At 33.3% G+C, this 23,396-nt stretch overlaps 2 protein-coding genes across 3 annotated transcripts in view; both read right to left on the reverse strand.

Annotated features, from left to right (window-relative positions):
• LOC148276193 (putative ATP-dependent RNA helicase DHX35) overlaps window positions 1-7,182 on the reverse strand; it is a 42,631-nt gene extending 35,449 nt beyond the window's left edge. For both annotated transcript variants that reach the window (XR_015823836.1, XM_088234606.1), the window contains exons 1-3: window positions 6,997-7,182; window positions 5,249-5,304; window positions 1,887-2,113 (exon numbers count right to left, since the gene is read on the reverse strand). Coding sequence is in view for 1 of the 2 variants with exons in the window: in XM_088234606.1 (XP_088090732.1) it covers window positions 1,887-2,113; window positions 5,249-5,288 (267 nt within the window). In the remaining variant the exon portion in view is untranslated. The remainder of the gene's footprint in view (window positions 1-1,886; window positions 2,114-5,248; window positions 5,305-6,996) is intronic.
• A 6,049-nt stretch (window positions 7,183-13,231) lies between these two features.
• Window positions 13,232-21,528, reverse strand: LOC148276195 (uncharacterized). Its single transcript, XM_088234607.1, has 4 exons — window positions 21,285-21,528; window positions 18,945-19,039; window positions 17,841-17,992; window positions 13,232-16,377 (listed from the first exon to the last, which is right to left on the reverse strand). The coding sequence occupies exons 1-4, from the start codon at window positions 21,461-21,463 to the stop codon at window positions 16,090-16,092; spliced, it is 714 nt and encodes a 237-aa protein (XP_088090733.1). The 5' UTR covers window positions 21,464-21,528; the 3' UTR covers window positions 13,232-16,089.
• Between the last annotated feature and the right edge of the window lie 1,868 nt (window positions 21,529-23,396).

Below are 23,396 nucleotides of genomic sequence, written 5' to 3' on the forward strand. Positions count from 1 at the left end.
AATGTTCGCAGACAGACTGGATTTCCTTCCTATGGACTTATTTAGATCTAAATTGCCTAGTAGGTGAAATGGTTCAGTCGGATGAATCTCACCTACACGATAAAGGTTTAAGCTCCTTTACTTCACAAAAGCCAACATATGGAAAAGTTGCGAAAATGTGGATGTTTAAACATGGACAGAATGGTTAATGTTACAAAGTGTGTAAAGTGGCCACTTAAACCATTCAATGAGAGGTCATAAGCCCTGTAAATCTCTAGACTTCCATATTCCCTTCTCAAAAATGCTTTCCCTCTGTTGCAACAAATTTACTTAGTCATATTTATAATTAGAACATACGATTTTATAGTGTTAATTGTTTCATTTTATTTAAAGATGTTATGTTTCATTTATACTTTTTAGTGTTATTTTTCTATATATTTTATTTTCACTAAATTGTTTTAGTTTTGATTATTCTACTACATTTTTTAATTAATTGTTTACTGCTGTGATTATTTCAGATTTTTTTTTTGTAAAAATCCGGCTCGAAGGACCATGTTGAGGAGTGGACGAGGTGTGAAGAATACCTTGTCCTAGGGGGAAGAAAATTTAGAGTGGACTGTATTGTTGGATGAGGAAGTTTGCGCAACCCCATTAACCTGCTGATGATGAGGCGTGACGTGTGCTGGAACCTGGCTGGTGAAGCTGGCGGTCTAAATGGACGCTGGCACAGCTCGCCTGATGAAATATTTGCTAAGCACTTCACTTGATTGAGGTTCGATTAGTACTACAATTTTAATGTTGTTACCGGCACTCACACGTTGAATTATTGTTGCGTGGAGTGCGCTAGGAAATGGGAAGAACAGATAAGTATATATGGATTTAGTTGAGTATTGGTCTGAACAGGTTCTTTGAACCGTTGATGTATAAATAAATAATATAATGAAATAACAGTAGGACGGCGCCAGAAAAGGTGGACTGGGTATATGACAGGGGCGAACCCGGTATAGAAGCGATTATGCGCAGCTTACCGTTATATTTGACTATCCATAATAATGTTTTACGGTAACTTTATTTACAGAAAAACCAACAAATAATTACTATTTCTTATAAACCATTGCCACCATTTGTATTTTTCTCCGAATATAAAGCATAATAAAGCGCGCCCAGCGCCAGCAATGAGCCAAGGAACTAGCCGATCACTCCAGCTTATTTCTTCATACAAAAAAGTGGACTACATTTTGAACATCGAAAACCCAGTGGCGGGATTTTTCTCTTAGAGTAAACTTGCAGATTACACAAATTCTTTAAAGATTTTTGATTTGGAAAACAGCTTTTCAAACATTTCTTAGTGACTATTTTCTTTGAGATGATACCTTTGACATATGACACGCAAAACATGTGGCGCTCGACGCGGCCGTTTTTGTCATTATTCATTTCTAGAACAAATCGGCCAGTTTACATTTCAATCGTAATGAGAATACCTTATACGGACTGATTTCATTGTGATATTTTTTATAAACTTCTAAATAAGTTATGAGTTAAATTAATGGATAATATAGCTACACAATATAATATATCACGAAGTTACGTCGTTTGAGATGATTTCATAGATGCGAGTTGTTGTATTACACAGAATCACAGAAAAAATAGCAATTAATAGTATATATCACTTTCATTATATTATGTACCTACTATGTGGGTACAAATAAATGATTTTTTTATAGCTTACCTGTAAATAAAATCACCGTTCGCCACTGATATATCATCCCTGTCGCAAGAAATGCTCAAAACAGAGGAGATTGGAAAACATTAAAAGAGGCGTATACATAGCAGCGGAGAGATAGCCGATGAAAAAAAATGTTTGGACATACCGAAAATAGTGTTATTAATTGAATAAGTAAAATTACCTGCGGTATTTGCGTGGACTTCCCGCAGCCCGTCTCTCCGACGACGACGAGGGTCTGGTACTGCTGGAGGAGGAACAGAAGGTGGTCGCGGTTCCTGGCCACGGGGAGGCGCGAGCGCTGGCCGTGCGGGCCCACGGGCGCGCGGGCCCTCAGGGCCATGGCAGGCCCCTCCCGGCCCCCGGACCACGCGTCGTCGGTGATGGGCAGGACGGAGACATGGTCGTCAGCTGGAAACATGACAAATATAAAGTAAATGATAGCGAATAGGAAAAAAAAGGAAAGGGTTAAAACTTATTTATTTTTAATTTGACTTTTACATTTTTTGTAATGGGGAAATATCACTTTTTTTAATATAATTTTTGATAATAAGTAATAAGGGTGTAATAATACGTCACGATTCATGTTAATCATGAACTTTGTTTGTAACCGTTAAAATTTTTACAGAACATTGTCACGAATATTGACGTCACAATTATCAATACCAAACATGTCGTGTTTTTCTCGGAACATATTTTTTTATAATTTATTTTTCAAGTAATTCTAAACGAAAATATGAAACTAATTATTTATAGATGGCACGTTTATATTTTTTTAGTTAAAATGCCATTTTTACGTTTATTTTCAATAGAAAATTTACAAAACTTCGTTTGCGGGAACCTTGATTGTAACAAATACCATAACAATATAAAAGACTCAAAATGTAAAACAAATTTTTAAATCAAAATAACTGCACATGTAAATAGTGTAGCGAGAGATTTTTTTGAAAAATATATGTAAATCAAAAAACGTAGTACTTTATATAATTGGTGCACATATTATTTATATTTACATGTATTTCATTGCTTTATATTTGTTTTATTATACTGTATTATTTATGTTTAAGTAACGTGTATTCTTGGCACATATATATATACTTTATATTTGTATAATTACGATTTTTAATTTCTTACATTTGATTAGCTAGGCATTTATAATTAATTAGTTTTAGTTTTTCTTTTTCATGTTATTGTTTAATTAATATAGTGCTCTAAAGATAGAAAATCTCCATCTTAGAACAGGCTGTGCCATGTTAGATGAAGACTATCATAAACAGAGAACACTCCGTTTTCATTTTACATTAATTGGTTTTATATACATTCCCTGTTATTAAGTACGTATATTATTTTTTTGCAATAAATTTATAAAAAAATAAAATTAAAATAAGTAATATAATTTGGGCCCATTTCACAAAATCGTATACAAAACAAAAAAGATTCATCTTTTTTTGTACACGATTTTGTAAAAAGGACTTAAATTATATTGTTATAGTATTCGTGATAATCAATATAAGTTTTGTAAAATTTCCATTGAAAATAAACGTTAAAATGGCATTTTTCAATAAAAAATTATAAAAGCGCCATCTATGAATAATTAGTTTCATATTTTCGTTTCAAATCACCTTAAAGTTATGTATGAAGACATTTCTTCACAATATCCATATTGATTTTGAAAATAGAATAAATTTTCTAAATCAATTTCATATATTTTTATAGGTATTCATAATATGTGATATTTCCCTATGATCACATAAGTACATATATTTGTGTTGTCTACCTCTTAGTGTAAAGTTCAGCACGTTTGTCTATCACGCAAGAGGTCTCGGGTTCGATTCCAAACGTGGTTGACATGAAATATTTATTTTAAAATGTGATTAAGACTAAAATAATATTTTTAATTGAATCGGCATTTACTTCGTAACACTTCATTATAAATTATTATGAAAATAAAACTTTGTTATTAGTGTTACACAGTTTTATTCTTTCACAAGAACACTGCTATAGTTTCGGGAGAGCACTCATCCCATAGACAAGTTTTATTTTCATAATAATTTATAATGAAGTGTTACGAAGTGAATGCCGATTCAATTAAAAATATTATGTTGGCCAGTACGGCAAAACAGGCAATGATTTTTATATCACCCGTCGATGGGAGGAGTGCTCTCCCGAAACTATAGTAGTGTTCTTGTAAAAGAATAAAACTGTGTAACACTAATAACAAAGTTATATTTTCATAATAATTTAAGACTAAAATATTTCATAGGTTTTGGATTGGCACCTGAAGCGTAAATCTGATCATTTTACCTTCATGTAACAAAAATGATCAAGACACGCTGCGATTGGTGTACCAATTCAGTGCCCTATGCACAATAAGGTGCAGAAATGGAATAATAAATGAAAACATTTATTTGTAAACTGTTAAGTGCTCATTTTTAAAAAAAAATAAAAATGTTCTTTTTTAAATAAAAAATATACAAAAAATCATTAGTGGGATCTAATCGCATACTTGCAATGAGGATCTTCGGCCCAACGGGAAATCGGATACGAAAAATATTTTTCTTGCGCGCGGTAAAAATTAGAGCATTAAATTGTACAGCTAAGTTTATTGAAAATGTATGAAAAAAATAATCGAAAAAAAATATTTTTTTAAACTACATTGAACGACGTCACTATTTTATTTTAACTCAAATGAATCAACCAATGATAAGAGAGTCGTGAAAGATTTCCGGTTTACGGTAAGCGAACGGGCCGATCGGCAGAATTGACCGAGAAGAAGCGGAAGAGAACTTGAGACGTCACACGCGGAGTAATTTCAGAAAACGAAACTTTAAAAAATCATTGCGCCGATAATACGATTGTAGAGGTATTTTATTATACTCTACTAGATAGTATTTATTTGTTAGTTCGTGTAAAACATATGATTGAATGGATTCAATGGATTTAACGGATTTAAACTCAAGGAATAATAAAATAAAAATAATAAATTATTTTTTGGTTTATTACACACGAAAATACAGAGTATTACACAAATAAACTTTTAGGGTGAATTTGAATACTGGGGAAGACAGAGAAGGGCGAGTGACGTGTTACTCGCCCTTATATAGGTCCATTGGGCACTGCGGCCATAGACAACAAAACATCCTCGTCTCTCACTCTCTGGTCCCCACACGAAATATAACTATTTTATTTTATTTTTGGCTTAGTTTTAAGTCTTTTAACAACAACAAAAAGCCACTGAACTTCGTCATTCAGCTGAACTTTTAATTTTAACATTATCTTTTTGAATATATTTTTAAATAATTAAAATAACAAATTCTTAAGATGATGGGCCTTACTCATAAACTTGGTATGAAGTTACGCCTTGGCATAGTGGCAGAATACTGATGGGAATACCATCCTCATTATAGTGGTAGGAATAAGGATGTTATTTCCATCCTTATTCTACCACTATGCCTTGGCGTAACTTTATACAAAGTTTATAAGTAAAGCCCGATATGAACTAAGTTAATGAAGCATAAATAAATAGCAAATACTCTAGCAACTAACCTGGTCTCAAGAATTTAGGTCTGCCTGGAGGAATGTTCATTACACCATAAATTTACCTGGAAAAGAAAACGTATTTAATTTATTATTTTACAAGGTTTGCATTAAAAAAAAAAAAAAAAAACGTTCAACAATATTTTGTTGAGTTTGCACAAGTTTTTGTAGACATGAACTGGATCAGCCCCCTTGGGAGTTATAAATAGTAACATATTACAACAGATCAATAACATTTTATAGAAGGGAATATAGAAGTCTATGCGTTTACAGGGCTTATGACATATAATTGGTTGGTTTAAGTGGCCACTTTACACACTGCGTAACATTCAGCATTCTGCATATTTCGATATCTTTATTTCTTCCATCAATTCCTTCTTCTTCCATGCCCAGACTTCTATATCGTCAGTGCTATGAAAGCTCCTGACGTCACTGCGACCTGTGAAGATCTATTGTGACGGGTACCCGTGAATAGTTCTCGGCCTCCAAGCCCAGGTCTATAAAGAGCCTGGCTACTGTGTTGAAGGCGAGAGTTTATATTTTGAGAAATCTCCCCCTCCAAGCTCAGATCCGTAAAGTATCGGACTATTAGGTAAGAAGCGAGCTCTTTAACATCTCAGGTTTAACCAGTGGTCCCCCGAGGATGACGCTTCTTTTATGATGCAAAACATCACACTCGCATAGAATGTGTATAGGTGTTTCCTCATCTGCACTGCAGAACCTACATCTAGAAGTTTGGGAAAGGTTTATTCTAACAAGGTGTTTGTTTGTTCAATCTGCAGTGCCCTGGGCGGGCTATAGTGATAACCCTCGCTTGATGAGGCTGAGCTTTATTTGGTAATTGGCTTAAGCCAAATAGAGAAGGTAGTATAGAAGTCTAGGCATCTGCAGGGCCATATGACCTGTCATTGGCTGGTTTAAGTGGAAACATTATACACTGTATAACATTCACCATTCTGCCCATATTCGAACATATATATTCCTTCAATTCTTTCATCTGTTGATGTTTGTGAAGTTAAAAAGGTGAAACCATTATTTATGTGGATTATTAATGCTTTATTTAGTGGCCACTTAAACCAGCCAAAGACAGGTCATAAGCCCTGTTGATGCCTAGAATTCTATATTACCTTCTCTGAAATGTTCTTCATCTCTGTTGTAATATTTTAATATTAACATCTCTCCAGGGGGTTGAATCCAGTCCTTGTCTACAAAAATTTAGACAAACTTGTTTCTAACTCATTATTACGTATATTGGCTTCTGGTTAATCCTAAATAATATATGTTGAACCGATTTGTTGTTCTGAGATGATGTTCACAAATATTTGAATTTTTCTCTTCAATATTGTTTCGCAAAATTAGGATAAATATCCAAATTGTCTCTGAAATACAAAGAAATTGAAGGCGAAATTAATTTAAACGAGTGGGTTTAGCGTCGTTAAGAAAATCTAAGACATAAGACGACATCATCTAAAATTAACACAAGGACAACGATTTAAAATCGCTTTAATTTGGGACGCGAAATTTGGTCATTTTTATGCATAATGGAAAAAGGATTTCCTAATTTTTGTACAATATTTGCAACACAAATTGCGCATTAGCAAACTATAAGCGACATACTTGATAAAGCGACGTATGCCGTGTTGTATTTCATACAGAATTTTATGAAGTAATTCATAAAATACTAATATTGAAGCAGTAGAAAGTGACCTGTGTGGGCTTGTAATTTCAATTTATGAGTAAAAACTTGTCAGACTTACGTATATTTCTTCCACAATTTATTCGTGTTTATACTAGAAGCGCGAAATCAATATATTTGGGAACTTTTAATGTTTTATTGTTGTTTTATCGCGTATTTTAGAGTACAAATATACGAAGAAAACATACGTCACCCACACGATACCGAACCACCAGAACACTACCAACTAAACGAAAATAACATTTACCATAATATGACATTTGTGCAAGCAAAAGTTATACCAACGTGAAAATCAATTAGGGCTGCTTTAGAGAAAAACATTTCCGACGCAGTACTTACTTTCTGACTTTTATTTCCGTTTTCATGTGAACTTTTACAATTGTTTGAAAATAATTATTATTTGTGAAAAATATTGTTACATTGACAAAACCAAATATTTATTTATTTTTCTTCAACCATCACTGTCTTAGGTAAAATAAAACTTTATTCATCATATTTATATGCCATACTTATTAATAATTAAAAAAGGAATGGCTCACGCTCAGACGCTGAAGTCTTTGTGGGTATTTTTTCCAATTTATGTCATAGCTTAATTTTAAGATGTATTTTTTCAAACTGTATTTTTGTTATTAAAATACTTCGTAAGTATACGTAGGTATGGAAAAATAAACAAGTAAAAAATAAAAAGATTAATAATAAAAAATGGGTTACAAATTTACAGGCGGGGCGGCGAGACACAATGTTTGCATTCCAATATTTACAGGCTCATCTAGACCAAAAGCGCCAATTAAAATATGCAAGCCAAATAGTTCGGAAGACCAAATTTAAATAAACAATAAGGGTAGTGTGTTACATATTATAGGCTTAAGCTAGGGTTTCCTAGGACAGCGGTGCCCGTATTTTAACGGCCGTAGTGAACGGTGATGCAGTGGACAGCCGTCGTAAAGGTGATTAGAGAGTGGTTTCCTAGGAAAACGGTGTTAAATGGTGTTGATAACACCGTTTTCCTAGAAAACCACACTCTAGTCACCTTTACGACGGCTGTTCACTGCATCACCGTTCACTACGGCCGTTAAAATACGGGCACCGCTGTCCTAGGAAACCCTAGCTTTACCATAGGAACATAACGGTTTGACTGTGATTGTCCCCATTTTATACATTGGTCTTGGCGTTTTCGTGTATAGTGTGTAAGTTTAAAAAAAAATCAAAAGGCGTATAAGTACCTACAAAGTGTTTTATTTATAATACATGTTGATTATATACGATTAAAATGGTATATCATGCACTTGTACAGTCATCGCTTTCCTATGGAATAATTAGATGGGGGAGAACTTACAACAATCATATTAAACCATTAGAAACTGTTCAAAAATGTATATTAAAAATAATCCTTCACAAAAATCGCTCTTTTCCCTCTTTCCAATTGTTCCAAGAAGCTAAACTTTTAGATCTAAGTTAAATATATTGTTTTCAATATTTAAAATATATATTGAGGAACCAAAATTTATTTACAAGTAATTCAAATAGATCAAGTCAAAGAAGGAATTGTGTGTTAGAAATACCACATTGTAAAACGAGGCTCGCACAGAGACATGCGTATTTTATGGGCCCAAAAATTTTTAATTATTTTTTTACTGATAATATTTCATTGATTCCAAACTTTCAAAATTTTCCTTTTTATAAAAAACATGCACTATCCTGGATTCAAACTAAAAATATGAACTCTTTTTTTCTATGATTTATTTTGTTGCCCTTTAATAATAAGGAATATTTTTGTGTTTTTTTTTAATATTTTTTATTTCCTTTTTTAATAACCATAAAAAAAAATACCATATAATCTTTTACAGAATATTTTATTTTTTCTTTTTTATGTTACACAACAATATTATAACTATCCATTATTTATTAAAAGAGCAAAAATTCATTAACATTTTCTTGTACACCCACGAACAGGACATGCCTTTTTGGGATTTTTAGTTTACTATTTTTCTATTAATATGTATTTCATTGCTATGTAATTATGCTTTATTTTTTTAATACTCTGTTTTATTATTATGTTTATTGTAAAAAAACAGAAATTTTGAATAAAAAAAATTAAAAAAAGGAGAGTGAATGCCGGCAACTAAATGAATGGCGCACTAAGCACAGTAATTGCTAGTAAATATATGTCAATCAAAGCTAGATTGGCAGAGCACAACGGAGTCTAAGTCCCTCGCTTTTGTATGGAAGTGAAACACAGAACTGACAGAGAATGGATGAAAGCAAAGTAAACACGGTTATCCCTTATACAAATGTGTGGTAAATCAATGCATGCCAGGGTTACAAATGATGAAATCAGGCAAGAGTACAAATCGGAAAGGTATAATTGAACTCGGTTTCCAGCGAACTGAATCACATCTTATTTCATTTTAATCCTTTTTCCAATTACTGGATGTTTCCATTTTCTCTCACGAGATTGTGGGATGAATGGCTTTCGATCATATTTCAAATTCTGATCCCTCGACTAAGATTTCTAATCTCACATTTGTTTAATTTTTTCTCGATACTGTAATCGCAAACCTGTTTTAAAATTGTGATGCATCATTTTCTTGTTATTATAATAAGTCTTTAGATTTTGCATTAATAATATTACATTTCTTTGTTTGACTAGAACAATGAATGTGTCACATTATAAGTCAGATGTTATATTTGAAATATTTAAAACATAAACATTTGCCAGTGTATTATTATGAATACAAACTTATCTCTTTGTTGGATTTCGAATGCATAATTCATAAGAGTTCATAAATATATATCACTTGTATATCCACTCAAATTAAGTGAGATATTAAATTTGAGTATTTTGGATATTTGTAGCACTAACTTTGTAGTTCATTGTTATATTTAAAAGGTATAAATAATATAACCCTGAAGAGAGCAGTGTGAGTTGCTGAAACTAGTCTGTTGTGACAATAAAAAAATTGGTTCATAAAACAAAGTAATTTTATTGCTACCTTTGAAAATTAAATTTGAGCTCTAGAAAACCTGATGCCAAGTTAAGAGGATATGCGGCATGAGAGTGGTTTGATGAATAGGCATTTGAATATGGTTTTTCTGTCACTCTCTCGCAGATGGCTCCCCGAATACTGTGCGAAAAAGGGAACTGCACATCGGACTGAATATGCCTAATTGAAAATGACAAAATCAAAGTCTCGTATTCCCGTTTCCCTACCACAAAACACTATTTTAGATAAAAAAAATCTACGTTTAGCTTTTTTTAAAAATAGTTATCATATTTGTATGCATCTGAAAACAGAAGATAGTACTTCTAAAGGTTTTTGGATGGTCATAGTTCCAATAAAGACAATTGATCAAAAAAAAATTAACGGTTGGGACGTGCCAATGGTGGAAATCTAAAAGCGTGTAAAAAAATCATCACTCTAGTGGCATAATCTAATGAAAGTGAAAATACGGGAATATGAAATAAACTGTATGATTTATCATCATCATTCAATGTCCGCTCCCTAGTTAGAGCCAGCTCCTGTGCATCCTTCCAAGTTAGGTTCGTGTCCCGTAGTTCTAAAATGAACTGCCAAAAAACACTTAGCAGTGGACGTTCGGGACGTCGAGAACCTGATGCCTTGTAAAGTAGCAAGCATGGTTAAGGCTCTTGGGGGTCATCCACAGTATATGACTCAGCCAACCGTATCGCCTCCGCTTGATAACACTAGTCACCGGAGTTTGCTGCACCTGTTCTCTTATTTCTGCATTCCTTACAAAGTTAAACCACCGCGGTTCTTTGAGACGCGTATTCTCAAAACTCATTGGCCCTAGCGAGGTGCCACAATTTTCCAAAATCAACTGTATGATTACTAGCAAACAATAATAATAATAAATATTGTGGATAACTTATACAGCGTCATTTTCGTAATATAAATATCTCAAGGGATCTTCACCAAGTGATTCTATGAAGTCAAATAACACTTTTAAGTACCAAAAACTGGTTTTATTTTTTTGCACTTCTGCTGGGAGAGCATCCCAGGCCATGGGATCTCCATTGTATTGTACAGGTTTTTTTAAAAAAAAAAGAGAAATACTTGAGTTCTCTTTTTATCTTCTTCTTGAGGTGCCTTGTCAGATCCCCCGACGTTGGCGATGACTACAGCGAAAGCATCTCGGTCCTGCGCTACTCCGCAGCCAGGACAACTGCTTATTGTATGTATTCGCCATAGTGATTCCTGGGAAAAGATGATCTCTTTTTATACTCAACTATTTAAATTTTCAAACCATTTTCCAAAGTCGTAAATAACTTGCGCTAGAAAAATGGAAATCGAGTTGTAGTAGAGTGGGATTTGAACCTCAGACCTTTTTCCCGTGAGTCCACAATACTACCACGGGACCACAACCCGGTTCAAGGTATTATTATTATTAGGATTATATTGTTTTAACTATGTTTTGTTTATGAAATTATTTTTATGTAAAAATATTTATTTATTAGTTAAGGTATAACCAGATGTTCAAATTTTATTTGTACAACTATCTTAAATAAATACAATACAATACAACAGGTATTAAACAATACTTTTTCTAATGCAGTATATAAAGCTGATCTAAGCGTAAGACGTATGTCAGCCAGTTCATCTGGAATGCAAAGTCCCTTTAGATTATGGCAGAATTGCGCAGTGCCTTATACTTACGCCAACAGTTTGTTTTCCACCCTCTCTGGTGCTCGTAGCCAGTGTAGTTTACGAATCATTGGAGTGATATGACTTAACTTAAAGATTCCAAAAATAAGTTTTGCTGTGGCGTTTAATACAGACTGTAAGCAGGTCATTTTATTCATTGGTAAGCCAGTGTAGATACCATTACAATAATCCACTGTTTCTCTTCATTCTCAGGTCAATAAAACGGCAAGTGCTGGTTTCTTCCACTCGGACAAATCAAATCTGTATGGAGAAATATTCCTATAGACGCAACTAAAGCTGATGTTTTTTGTTGATATTTCTTGATAAAACTCCATAGTTAATGATTATGATAAAATTATAAATAAACTTACCAATGAAACTTCTTGGTAAAGCTTTGCTTTTTATTATTTCGACCAACGAGCGCTTTCGCCTAAGTAGGCATCTTCAAGATTAGTGAATTGTTTACAACATTTACAGTTTTTATACTAAAGAACACATGGCGAAATACAACAGAGGGGGATATACACATTTTAACAGATAAAGTTAGCACAATACTTGATTTTTGACAGGGAAGTTTACATACCTAAATATGAATTATTCCCACTCTGTTGTATTTCGCCATGTGTTCCTTTGTCACCTTTTAAATAATAAAAGCTTAATCCCAATCTCGGTCCAAAAACTCCCAAAAATGAACTGTTTAGCAAACTAGTTGTAAATATTTATGTTTCTTTCCCCTGTTGAAATACTTATTTGATCTTATCTCCAAAATATGTTAAGAATAGTATAATAACTGTAAATGTTGTAAACAATTCACCAGTCTTGAAGATGCCTACTTAGGCGAATGCGCTCGTTGGTCGAAATAATAAAAAGTAAAACTAAACCAAGAAGTTTCATTGATAAGTTTATTTATAATTTTATCATAATCGGCAACTAAAGCTCTTCAGAATGCTTATGTCGTTTCGCGTCTAGATTACAGTAATAGAATATATGAAAATCTCCTAAATACTAAACTGATAAACTTTAATCTGTTTTCAATGCCGCATCAAAGCTAATTACGGGAGTAAAAAATATTCTCACATTTCACAACATCTACGAGGTTTGCGCTGGTTAAAAAGCCCAGAGATAATAAAAAACAAGCTTTGCTGAACAGTATTCAAATTCCTTCATGAAATGGCTCCAAGATACCTATCAAACTTTTGTATTGGGGAAAATACACGTCAAAGAAAAGGAAAAATTTGCGTTTTTATGATTTACCCAAATATGTTATTTTAAGGGCTATTTTCAACGAGTTGTAAATAATTCACTATTAGAAAATGGGAACCAAGTTAGGGTAGAGTAGGATTCGAACCACGGACCTTTGGTCCGTGAGTCCGAGACACTAGCCACAGGACCACAACCCGATTCCATACAATAGTAAAACGCCATTGAAGTGATTTTTCACAAAAATTGCGCTATATAAATCAGCCGAATTTATTATTATTATTACTAGGCACTAAAAGCAGTTATTAATTGATGGGCGGCATCAACCAGCAATTTTTTCTAGTGCATTTGATTTGTCTCAGCTGGTAGAAGCATGAACTTAATGCACAGAAATAATAAATAAAAACACAATTTGAGATCAAAATATAAAAATATTTTATTTTTTATTTACACAATAAATGTAAATTGCATAATAATAAATAAAAACAGTTATATGGAATGAAACAATCACATTTTTCATAACTAAATAAACAAAATACAGTCGAACTTGGTTATAACGGTCACGGAAATTGTGAGATCTCGGATATAATGAGGAAACATTAGTTGACATTTTAGTTTGTGGTTTTCTCCACACATTTATTCACTTTTATAGCGAGCTTCTTCTCAGACATAGCAAACGAAAATACTGTCAACAGTTGAGCAAAAACTCTTCAATTGTTGAAAAACATAATTATAAGAACCTACGTAATAAAATCCAAATGGGGGACTAACTTATTTACAAGTAATTCAAATAGATCAAGTCAAAGAAGGAATCATGTGTTAGAAATTGTAAAACGAGGCTAGCACAGAGACATGCATATTTTATAGGCCCAAAAATGTTTAATTCTTTTTTTACTGATAATATTTCATTGATCCCAAACTTTCAAAATTTTCCTTCTTTTAAAAAACACGCACTATCCTGGATTCAAACTAAAGATATTGACTCTTTTTTTCTATGATATATTTTGTTGCCCTTTAATAATAAGGAATATTTTATATTTTTTAATTACTATGAAAAAAGGACCTTATAATCTTTTACATAATATTTTCTTTTCTCTTTCTTATATTACACAAAAATATTATAACTGCCTATTTATTATAAGAGCAAAAATTCATAAACATTTCTTGTATACCCACGAACAGGCCATGCCTTTGTGGGAATTTTTTGTTTACTATTTTTACTGTTAATTTATATATATATTTTTTAATTTAATAGCATAATTTTACATTTTTACAATTTAAAAAAAATTTAACTTGTTGTATTTTTACTAAAACTAAAATCCCACCAAGCCACTTTTTGTAGCTTGTTGGTGTTAATTTCATTTTATTGCTTTGTAATTATCCTTTATTTTTTTAATACTCTGTTTTACCTCTTATGTATGTTGTAAAAAATAACAAAAAAATTTAAATCAGTACTGATACCGCTGGGCATCGGGATCGGTTTATGTTTATGACACTGAGTAAAGGTCTAAGTACCTAATTGGTGTTTTCGCTGACAACAACATTAATTAAAATAAATTATCACACCTATGGTTGAAATTGCGAATAAAAAATCAAGCTTTGTGAACTTAGTAAGTACGGGCAACTATCTTTGTTCTTTTTGAATGACATCCTTGTTTCGGGAGTTTTTACAATGTTTTTCTTTTTTTATGTTCTATGGTCAATGCATAATGAACATAACTAGTGGGTGATGTCAGATAAGTTAAAACCTAACCCTTGAATTGTAAAAATGACTGCTAACAAATAGAAGTGTTATAATTTATGAAAAAGTAACAATTATTTGTAAAATAGAAGGTTGCGAGAAAAATGTCGAAGTGTGTAAAAAGTTTTCTGTATCTTTATCCATATTGTCAACATTGTAAAAAAAATATGAATGTTTATTTATCTTCAATTGTAATTTTGAAAGTGGCATGTTTGTAGGCATTTATTATAATTTTCAATAGTGACAATATGTAATGGCCATTGGATTTAAAAAACTTTTCTCTGGTATAACAAGTAATGCTTATAACAAGCAAATTCAGTCGGTCCCGTCTTCCTCATATAGACCAAGTTCGACTGTATTGCCATATCATTTTAAAGCATAACAAAATGTCCAGATATAATCAAATTTATAAGGTAAAAGGATATGATGTCAAAATACGTACGGGTGTTTAGTACAAAAAAAGACATGTATCGGACACCATTTTACACAATATTTACATTTAATTACAATTTACGATTTTTTAAGATCAATATTTTCACTATGAAAGTTCTATGCACTCCACTCCTAATAGATGCGTTTTGTTGATTTAGAATCGTTCTCTTTTGTACGTGTAATTTATTTAAGAATTTTCATTTTGGACAAATAAGTCATTTTTTAAATCTTCCTGCGCAAATTGAAACGCGCTGAGACCTATTCATTTATGTATTTTGAACATATTTTAATTTATTTGATTTATAAAGTCTTTACAATGAAATCGACCGTACGGAGGACTCAATATCGTGTTTTGAAGAGTCTGGAAACCGAAATAAAATGCGCAAAATTTTAAAGCCGGTCTGCATGATTCTGTAAGGATGACAGCAGGTTCCTCGAAGATTAAATTTCACTGCGATCTTCAATTATCATCTGGTCTCTAGATATTAAACGCTATCAGTCCTTTGATCGCAAGTATCTCCACTCGATCGATCGTACCAAAGGCGCTGTACGAGGTACCTACCTGAGATTTGCACTGTGTCATCGAGGCAGGCGAGCTCTATTATAATATAAAGCAATGACCCAAGAACCAACTCAGCATTTTCTATTGAATACAATACAGCATATTCTGCAAGACTAACTTAATCAGATGACATATTCCAGTGCGACGTCCTGGAGTGCATTAACTTCATTCCCGCAATGAAGACACGAAGAACAAAGGAATTCGGCTAGTAAAAGAGACCACAGGACGAGAGAACGCCAGTCAGCTCAACCCAATCATGCGGCAAGTCAGTCAGCCAGTTCCAAAAAGTGCAGTCAGTTCAATTAAGCTATTACTCCACGTTATTCTCGCGCTCCATAACCGACCTTATCCACCATCCAATAAATAAGCATCGAACGCAAACATCGTTTGTTCTGTCAATCTTCAACTGGGGTAGGGGCTCCACCACCAACACCATCAAAATCGTACAGAACTACCTTTCCCACATAAAGACTATTAATCAATGATTTTTTTCTCCATTTCTCCAGGATTGGATTGAGCCATTATATTTGTTCGTCTGGCGCATGATATTTTCTGCTATATAAAATCATTCAATTGCTTTCTTTTTATTTCTATTTCGATTCTAATCAATTCTCCCTTTAGTCTTTCATTCTCGCACTGCAGACTGTGCATTTCTCTCGCCGTTTCTATCCTAATTTCATGTTCCTCCTTCAACTGATGCATTCTTAATCTATGTTCTTCTAATGCGCAGTTCGTCAACTGTTCCTTTACGACTCTATTTAATTCTAATAACGACCGTTTGTATTCGACGCCTCCTTTTGTGTGGTACATTCTTGTCAGAAGATTTCTCGTCTTGGGCGGGTTCTGCGAAAAATGTTTAAGTAAATAATACATAAAGATTTTTAAAAATGTGTTAAAATTTGTAATTTACATTTTATACTGAAAACATTTAATAATTAATAATAAAATATACACATTATTGTAAAATGTCACTCCCCAATATGGACCTACACAAAAATTGTTTTTTCTTTAACGTAATGGGGAATGTTAATATTTTTTTTTTTTGGAATAAACTATAAAAAAAAACAATGGCTGACGCTGTGGTGCAGTTGGTTAGATGGCTAGCTGTGAAACTGGCGTCGTGGGTTTGATTCCCGCCAGTTGTATGAAAAAATCTAAGAAAGATTTTTTATCAATTGGTCTGGGTATTGTGGTATATTTTTCATTGCCTCTTTCCATATCCCCTCTATCCCACCTGCTGAAAAGCCTCTAAATAGAGGCTTAGCGGGTTATTCAATTTTTTTTTTTTTTTAATTCATTCATTAGACACAATAGCAATAATATTGCATCAAAAATGTCACGTGACCATCGCCGTCCGCTTCGTTTCATTTAAAAAATAATAGTGCCAAAAATTGACACAGCACCGAGCTGAGCGCCACTAACTAAGACGGGCGGACGAAAGAATTGGCGTCATATGTCAACAGAATACTATTGAACGAAAATGGTCTTTAGGAAATAATGTTCGAAATGCTACTCTCCAAATAGAGAAGCTTCAAATAATATCTGTAATCTGTAATCTGCGAGTGAACTCAGGAAAGAAAATATACCTACTGGGTTATGAGATGTCAAAACACAGTATTTATTTAATAAACGCCCAGAGGGCTCTTACAATATACAATTAAAAGAACATAAAACCAGTAGCAAAAAGAATATTTCTTTTATCAACAATATTTTGAGTTTGTCCAAAATTTTTGTAGACAAGGACTGGATTCAACTCCCTGGGGAGCTGTTAATGCTTAAATATTACAACAGAGATGGAAAACATTTTAGAGAAGGTAGTATAGAAGTAGTAGTAGTACAGTAGTATAGATATAACTTCACAAACATCAACAGATAAAAGAATTGAAGGAATATGGATGTTTAAATATGGGCAGAATGGTGATTGTAACACAGAGTGTAAAGTGGCCACTTAAAACTAGCCAATGACAGGTCATAAGCCCTGTGGATGCCTAGACTTCTATACTACCTTCACTAAAACGTTCTTCATCTCTGTTGTAATATTTTAATATTCCTTTTATGTCAATAATAATAATAATAATTTTAAGTTCAATATGCATCTCGTGTGTGGTATAACCACATAACTTTTAAAAAATCAGATAAACCTCTTCACGACAATTTCAGCTCTTTAACTTCACTAAAACCAACAGATGGAAGAATAGAAGAAATATGGATGTTAAAACATGGGTAAAATTGTGAATGTTACACAGTGCGTTAAGTGGTCAAAAAAGTAAATGCTTAAAATATAAAATAAGATAAATATTTAATACCAGTAGGGAGTCTCTTGCGTATTTGTATTCCGCCTGTCCTACTGTGGTTCCGCCATTTTCTAGAGGAGTGTAAACGTCTCCACATTGCGTGTTGTTTTCAGAGGATGGGTGACACGAGTTGTCCATCATCATGTCAACTTTATCCAGAAGGCCTGAAAATGAACAATTCGTAACTAACATTACCCGAGCGAAGTCCTCCTAACACATTTTCGTTGACCGAGCTGTGCGTGCGTCCACCTAAACCGCCAGCCTCACATCGACAGTGTCGAGGCTTGGTGACTTAAATATATGCATTACCGTGTTTTTGCTCCCGTCCCAGTCAGGCTTCCCGGTGTAAGCGGGAGGCCACCGCCCCCGGCAGGGCCAAAAGGCAAAGCTGAAAGGAAAGTCCATGCACTTTGAAGCTGCACGAAGATTGGTAATTTAAGTTTCATATGTAAATGTTACCAACTATAAAATACCTACATTTTGTAAATGGGGTCTAGTATTCCAATCATCCATGTGCTTACTGGCTGTAAGACGTGATATAATCTTACTCTTTTACTATTACTACTTTTTTATTTCATTAATACACTAAATTTTTTTGTCAATTTTAAAAATGTGTTAATGAGGGCTAGATTTCTTACCATGCGCTCTGTAGCTGCAAGGCGTGCTGGGATATGTATTTATTGTACAGGGCCCTTGAGGTGATTTTTACAAAAATTCCGCTTTATAAAATACCCAACAAAACGAGAGTGCAGCCGCAGTCTCAATTTGGAACTAACACTGTATTCCTTCACTGTCATACTGGGAAATTTGAAAAAGGTGATTGTGCTGACCATGAGTATTTGATTGATCACAAATTGACAATACTGCAGTGAGGGGTACAATGAAAGCTTTAACTTTTAAAGTTTCTTTGTTTTGTTATTTCCGCGGTTTGATTGTAAAGAAATATTAAAATTTTTCGCTTAATTAGTTTTTAAAAAAATCATATTGACATGTGAAAATGAAGAAAGACTCGAGTCTTTATGAACAGTTTCGGGAAAGGGGTGGATGCTTTCATTGTACCCAACGAAAAAAACAGACACAGCTTAGGTCAACACCATACGATCAAACATAGCATACCTTTCTTATTCATCATTTTAGAATGTAGTTTCATTCTTTTCCACTGCTCTCTTAATTTCTGTACAGTTCTAGGTCTTTGGTTCAGTAATATAAACCTAAAAACAAACATTTTCAAAATAATCAGTAAGAAAATTGGGATCAAAACTCGGGGCAATACAATTTCGGAGAACGGTATAATCAGATGGGGTGGTGCAAGTGGCACAGTTTTAAACGTTGATTACGGTGAGCACACATTTGTGCATTTCAGAAATCTCATGTTGCGGCGAGTGCACATTTTTATGCATTTCGGTAACCTTCCCAAAAACACGTCTTAAACTTCTAATTTCTTCTGTCAGCTTTACTTTGGAGCGAATAGGTGTCACTATAATACAAAAATATTATCGATTCTTTTCTGTTTAAAAACACAACTAAAAGTTACATCACAAAGATCGCCGCAAACAATCGGTTAATTCTATCAAATAAATTTAAGTAATAGACCTATTTTGATTATGTTCCCTCTCCCTAAATCCACACATAAACCCCCAGTTTCTACACCCTCTCTTCTCCCTTAGCCACACCTACTCTAGCCTCACTGTGAAAAATTTTTATCATGCTAGATTGTGATTAACCTCGAAGGAGGCATAGTATTTTGCCAAAAATAGTTGGTTATTAAATTATTATTAATATTGATAATACACTAGCAGCTATTAAGCTGATGCGTGTATATCAAGTGTACATGGTTATTAAACATTATACATTGCTGTGTGCATCTAGTTAACATTCACTGAACTAGCACCGATCACTTTCTCGGGAAGGCCATTCCATTTCTCCACGACTCGGTTTGTCAGGAAGTTCTTCCTGGGGTTGGATGAGAAGGAGGTAGTGTTTAGTTTCAATAAATGGCCTCTGAGATGGCGGTTTTCATTCATAGTGAACATTGATTTCAACTCGGTTACATTGTATTGCTCAGTTAAGATTTTGAATGTTTTAATCAAGTCACCACGCTGCCTGCGCTCCCAGTGAACTTAACTTGAGCTCCCTTAAGCGCTCCTTATATGATTTATTTTGTAGAGAAACTACCATTTTAGTTGCTCTTTTCTGGACTTTTTCCAACAACTCTATGTCTTATTTTTAAAATAAAGTGGTAGATAAAAAGAAAACAAAGTTATTTTATTGTAATATATAGAATATTATTTTATTAAAACACACAGTTAAGTTGCGTAGAATAACAATTTATTCGACAGAGATTTTTTACAAATGTGATCTCGGATAATAATGACGCAAAGAGATGAGGCGAAGGACTTGCCAATGACTGAGTGCTTTTGGTAAGGGCATCACGGTTTTTATAGCAGTCATACCGTTGTTCTCTCGAGGGGGTAGTCTATGTCTACAGCAGAGTGCAGCGTGAAATTAAGGTCACTTTCCATGTATTTATTTTATTTTATTTATTTGTTTTTTTTACAATTTATGCATTACTTTATTTGCATTAAAGAAAATATTTTCTCGCTGGGGTGTCCCGAGCCGAGAGAGACATTTTATATAATTTTGAAACATGCCTTATTTGTAGGATTACCATACGTCCCAGTTTGACCAGGATTGTCCTGGTTTTACACATTGTTTCCAGCGTCCTGGCCGATTTAGCATTTTGTACCGGCCAAGCGAAAATTAAAAAAATTTACAGTTTAGAAAAAATTTATTCCAGCGAGAAGTACAATTGGCACAATACAATTAAATAATTCAGTTCAGCACCTTATAGCATAAAACACAGGAGTCCACTTTTTGCAGTTTTGAAGTTAAAAATGTAGACATTATCACAATAGGCTATTTTATATGTGAATAAAATTACATAGTCTACTTTTGTCATAAAACTGTTTTTTTAGTTGAAATAACAACCTGAATTCCACAAATTTTTAACACAAAAAACATCTATGTATGTGTAATTATTTTATATTGAAAATACTTTACAGATTGAAAGTTATGTTTTGAAAATTGCATGATCTTGTTTCCTGAACACTACGGTAAATGACTCCTGTGGTTTATCCTTTGAGGTACAAAGTTGATTTGCGTCAAATTCTCGATTAAGAATAAATTATCTTTGACTTTTTTTGTATATTTATCATTTTTACTCCAATATGCGTTTTGCACGGCAATGTTGATGCGGCATGACGCGACAGCGATCATTTTCAGAACATTATTTCAACGTATCGTCCTATGAAGCATCATCTCTATTTAATTAAGCCTAAATGCAAACATCAATATTTTTTTGAGGTTAGGATATAAATTTTAATTTATAATGAAATTGAATGAAAACAGTGATTTTTTCGCATAAGAATTACGATTTAAATAATGTTTATTTATTACCTTTCCCATATTTCTTTCCACGCTTCTAATTTATGCATATTTGTAGCGGTATCGGTGTTTTTATTTTCGATAATATCAAACCGTTCGTTCACTAAATTTTTGAGCAAATTGCGTTCTTCTTCTGTCCAATTCTCCGCTCTTTCTCTTTTACTTCGTTTCTCCATTTTAATTCGTATCATTTCGTGATGGAAATCAATTTTGAGGCCGTTTTATCAAATGTAAACAATAATAACACCACCGACAATTTTTTGCAAGCGCAAAATGTCAAAGTCAAAAACTAATATGCCGCAGTGTTGCCAGTTGATAAATGAAAAACATTGATTAAAATAAAAACCAAAACACGGAATCTAACTAAAAAAAAATGTCACGCAGTTATCGTTTTTCCACAGGGTAGGATATAACTCCACACTGATAGGATATAACTCCACACCCAGGGTTGTCTTTTCCATAAGAACACATGGGACATGAGCCCAGGACCCTCGGCCTGGTGGGGGCTTCAAAATTCTGAAACGCCCCTTTTAAAAAGGCCTCTCACGCTGTATGCCCAAGGCCCCTGCATAGCCCAAGATGGCTCTGGCTATACCCTTCTATTTTTTACGTACAAGTCTTTGCTTCCTTTACATTATTTCATTAATTTTCAAATATTTGTTGCATTTGATCGTGCTATGTCCTTATCGTTTTCTGCTATCGTCGATATCCGATAAGTTAATCTTTTGGGCCGTATTTTTACCATTCGATCTAACTTCAATCGCCAAACTGTCGCATTACCTTTCCTAATTTTGTTGGAAATGCTTGTCTCAGCCATGCATTCCATATATTTTTAAAAAAATAATCAAATAATTTCAAATACATTAATAAAATATTGTTCTCCTAGAGTTATGAGTATTTAAGAACGTTCCCCAAAATTGTTGCAGACAGCTCCTATGTTAGTTTGAAATTTCAGTTTTACTTCAAACATAAAACTCTCAAGTCTTTGACAATGGTAAGCGAAGACTTTCTCATATTGCGCAGCATGAAAATAGTATATAATGCCTTGGTGTTCAAAAAATATAACATTTAGAAACATTAAAATTTAGTTACTTCTGAATACCCCAAACTCATACATTATTTATCACATTTAACAAAACTCATAAACTCGTACCACCGCGATAGTAATTTAATTTATGAAAATGAAGAATAAAAGTGGACCTAAATAAGAACCTGATGAGAACATGAAAATGCAAGAAAAAGTTCAAAGGTCAAAACTCCATAAGTGACAAATCGACTCCTGTTTATAAAATAGTTTGTAATTCATATCAAATGTGTATAATAACACAAAGAGCAGACATAAAAGTTTTCCGAAGAGTCTGTTTTTTTTAGAATTTTCATATTTTTTTAATTTGTTCATTTTTCTTATACTTAAACAACATTATTTAAATTGTTTTACATTCGGTGCATAAATAATTAGGATATACCTACTATAAATATACAAATTCCTTCTCATGTCAGAAATATTACAATTCATATTGTTATAATCATTACCTACATGCATATTTAAATATTTCACAAATTTCTATATTTCATTTATAAACATTGGCAACTTTTGTTTTTCGGTGTTCATTCATAGTAAATTACAAACTACCAAATTAGTTATCATTTTTAAAAGTTTCTAAAAAGACATAAATTGACATCTTCACGGTGGCGAATAGTGACATCTATATGTAAACTATCGAAGCTTTTCAATGAAGTTGAAGGTCTCGCGTGATATATTTTGTAAAATGTAAGCTTGTTCTTAGTTTATCTATGCCTAACTTCGTTTTTGACAAACATCTGCTCGGATAGTTCGTGCGTGTTGCGTACATCGTACAATTCGTGCTGTAGTGGGAGTCGGGAGTGTGCATTTATCTAAAACTTTTAATTATACGCTGGACGTGTATCGGTTTGCTAGGGCGACACGAAATATAATAATTCCGAACGAGTGTTGTATAACGTACGAAAACGAAAGTGGGAAGTTTTTGTTTTAAGTTTCGATTCAGTTCAAAAGTTTTTGTGTGCACTTGTGTTTACGTTTTTTAACTCGCTATCTGACATTTCGTCGCCGTGAATCACCGTATTTGTTTTGTTTTTGACCGA

This window comes from Micrasema longulum, unplaced genomic scaffold, assembly GCF_059751315.1.
Source record: "Micrasema longulum isolate JH-2025_06_02 unplaced genomic scaffold, ASM5975131v1 h1tg001261l, whole genome shotgun sequence".
In the NCBI taxonomy this organism is placed as follows: domain Eukaryota; kingdom Metazoa; phylum Arthropoda; class Insecta; order Trichoptera; family Brachycentridae; genus Micrasema; species Micrasema longulum.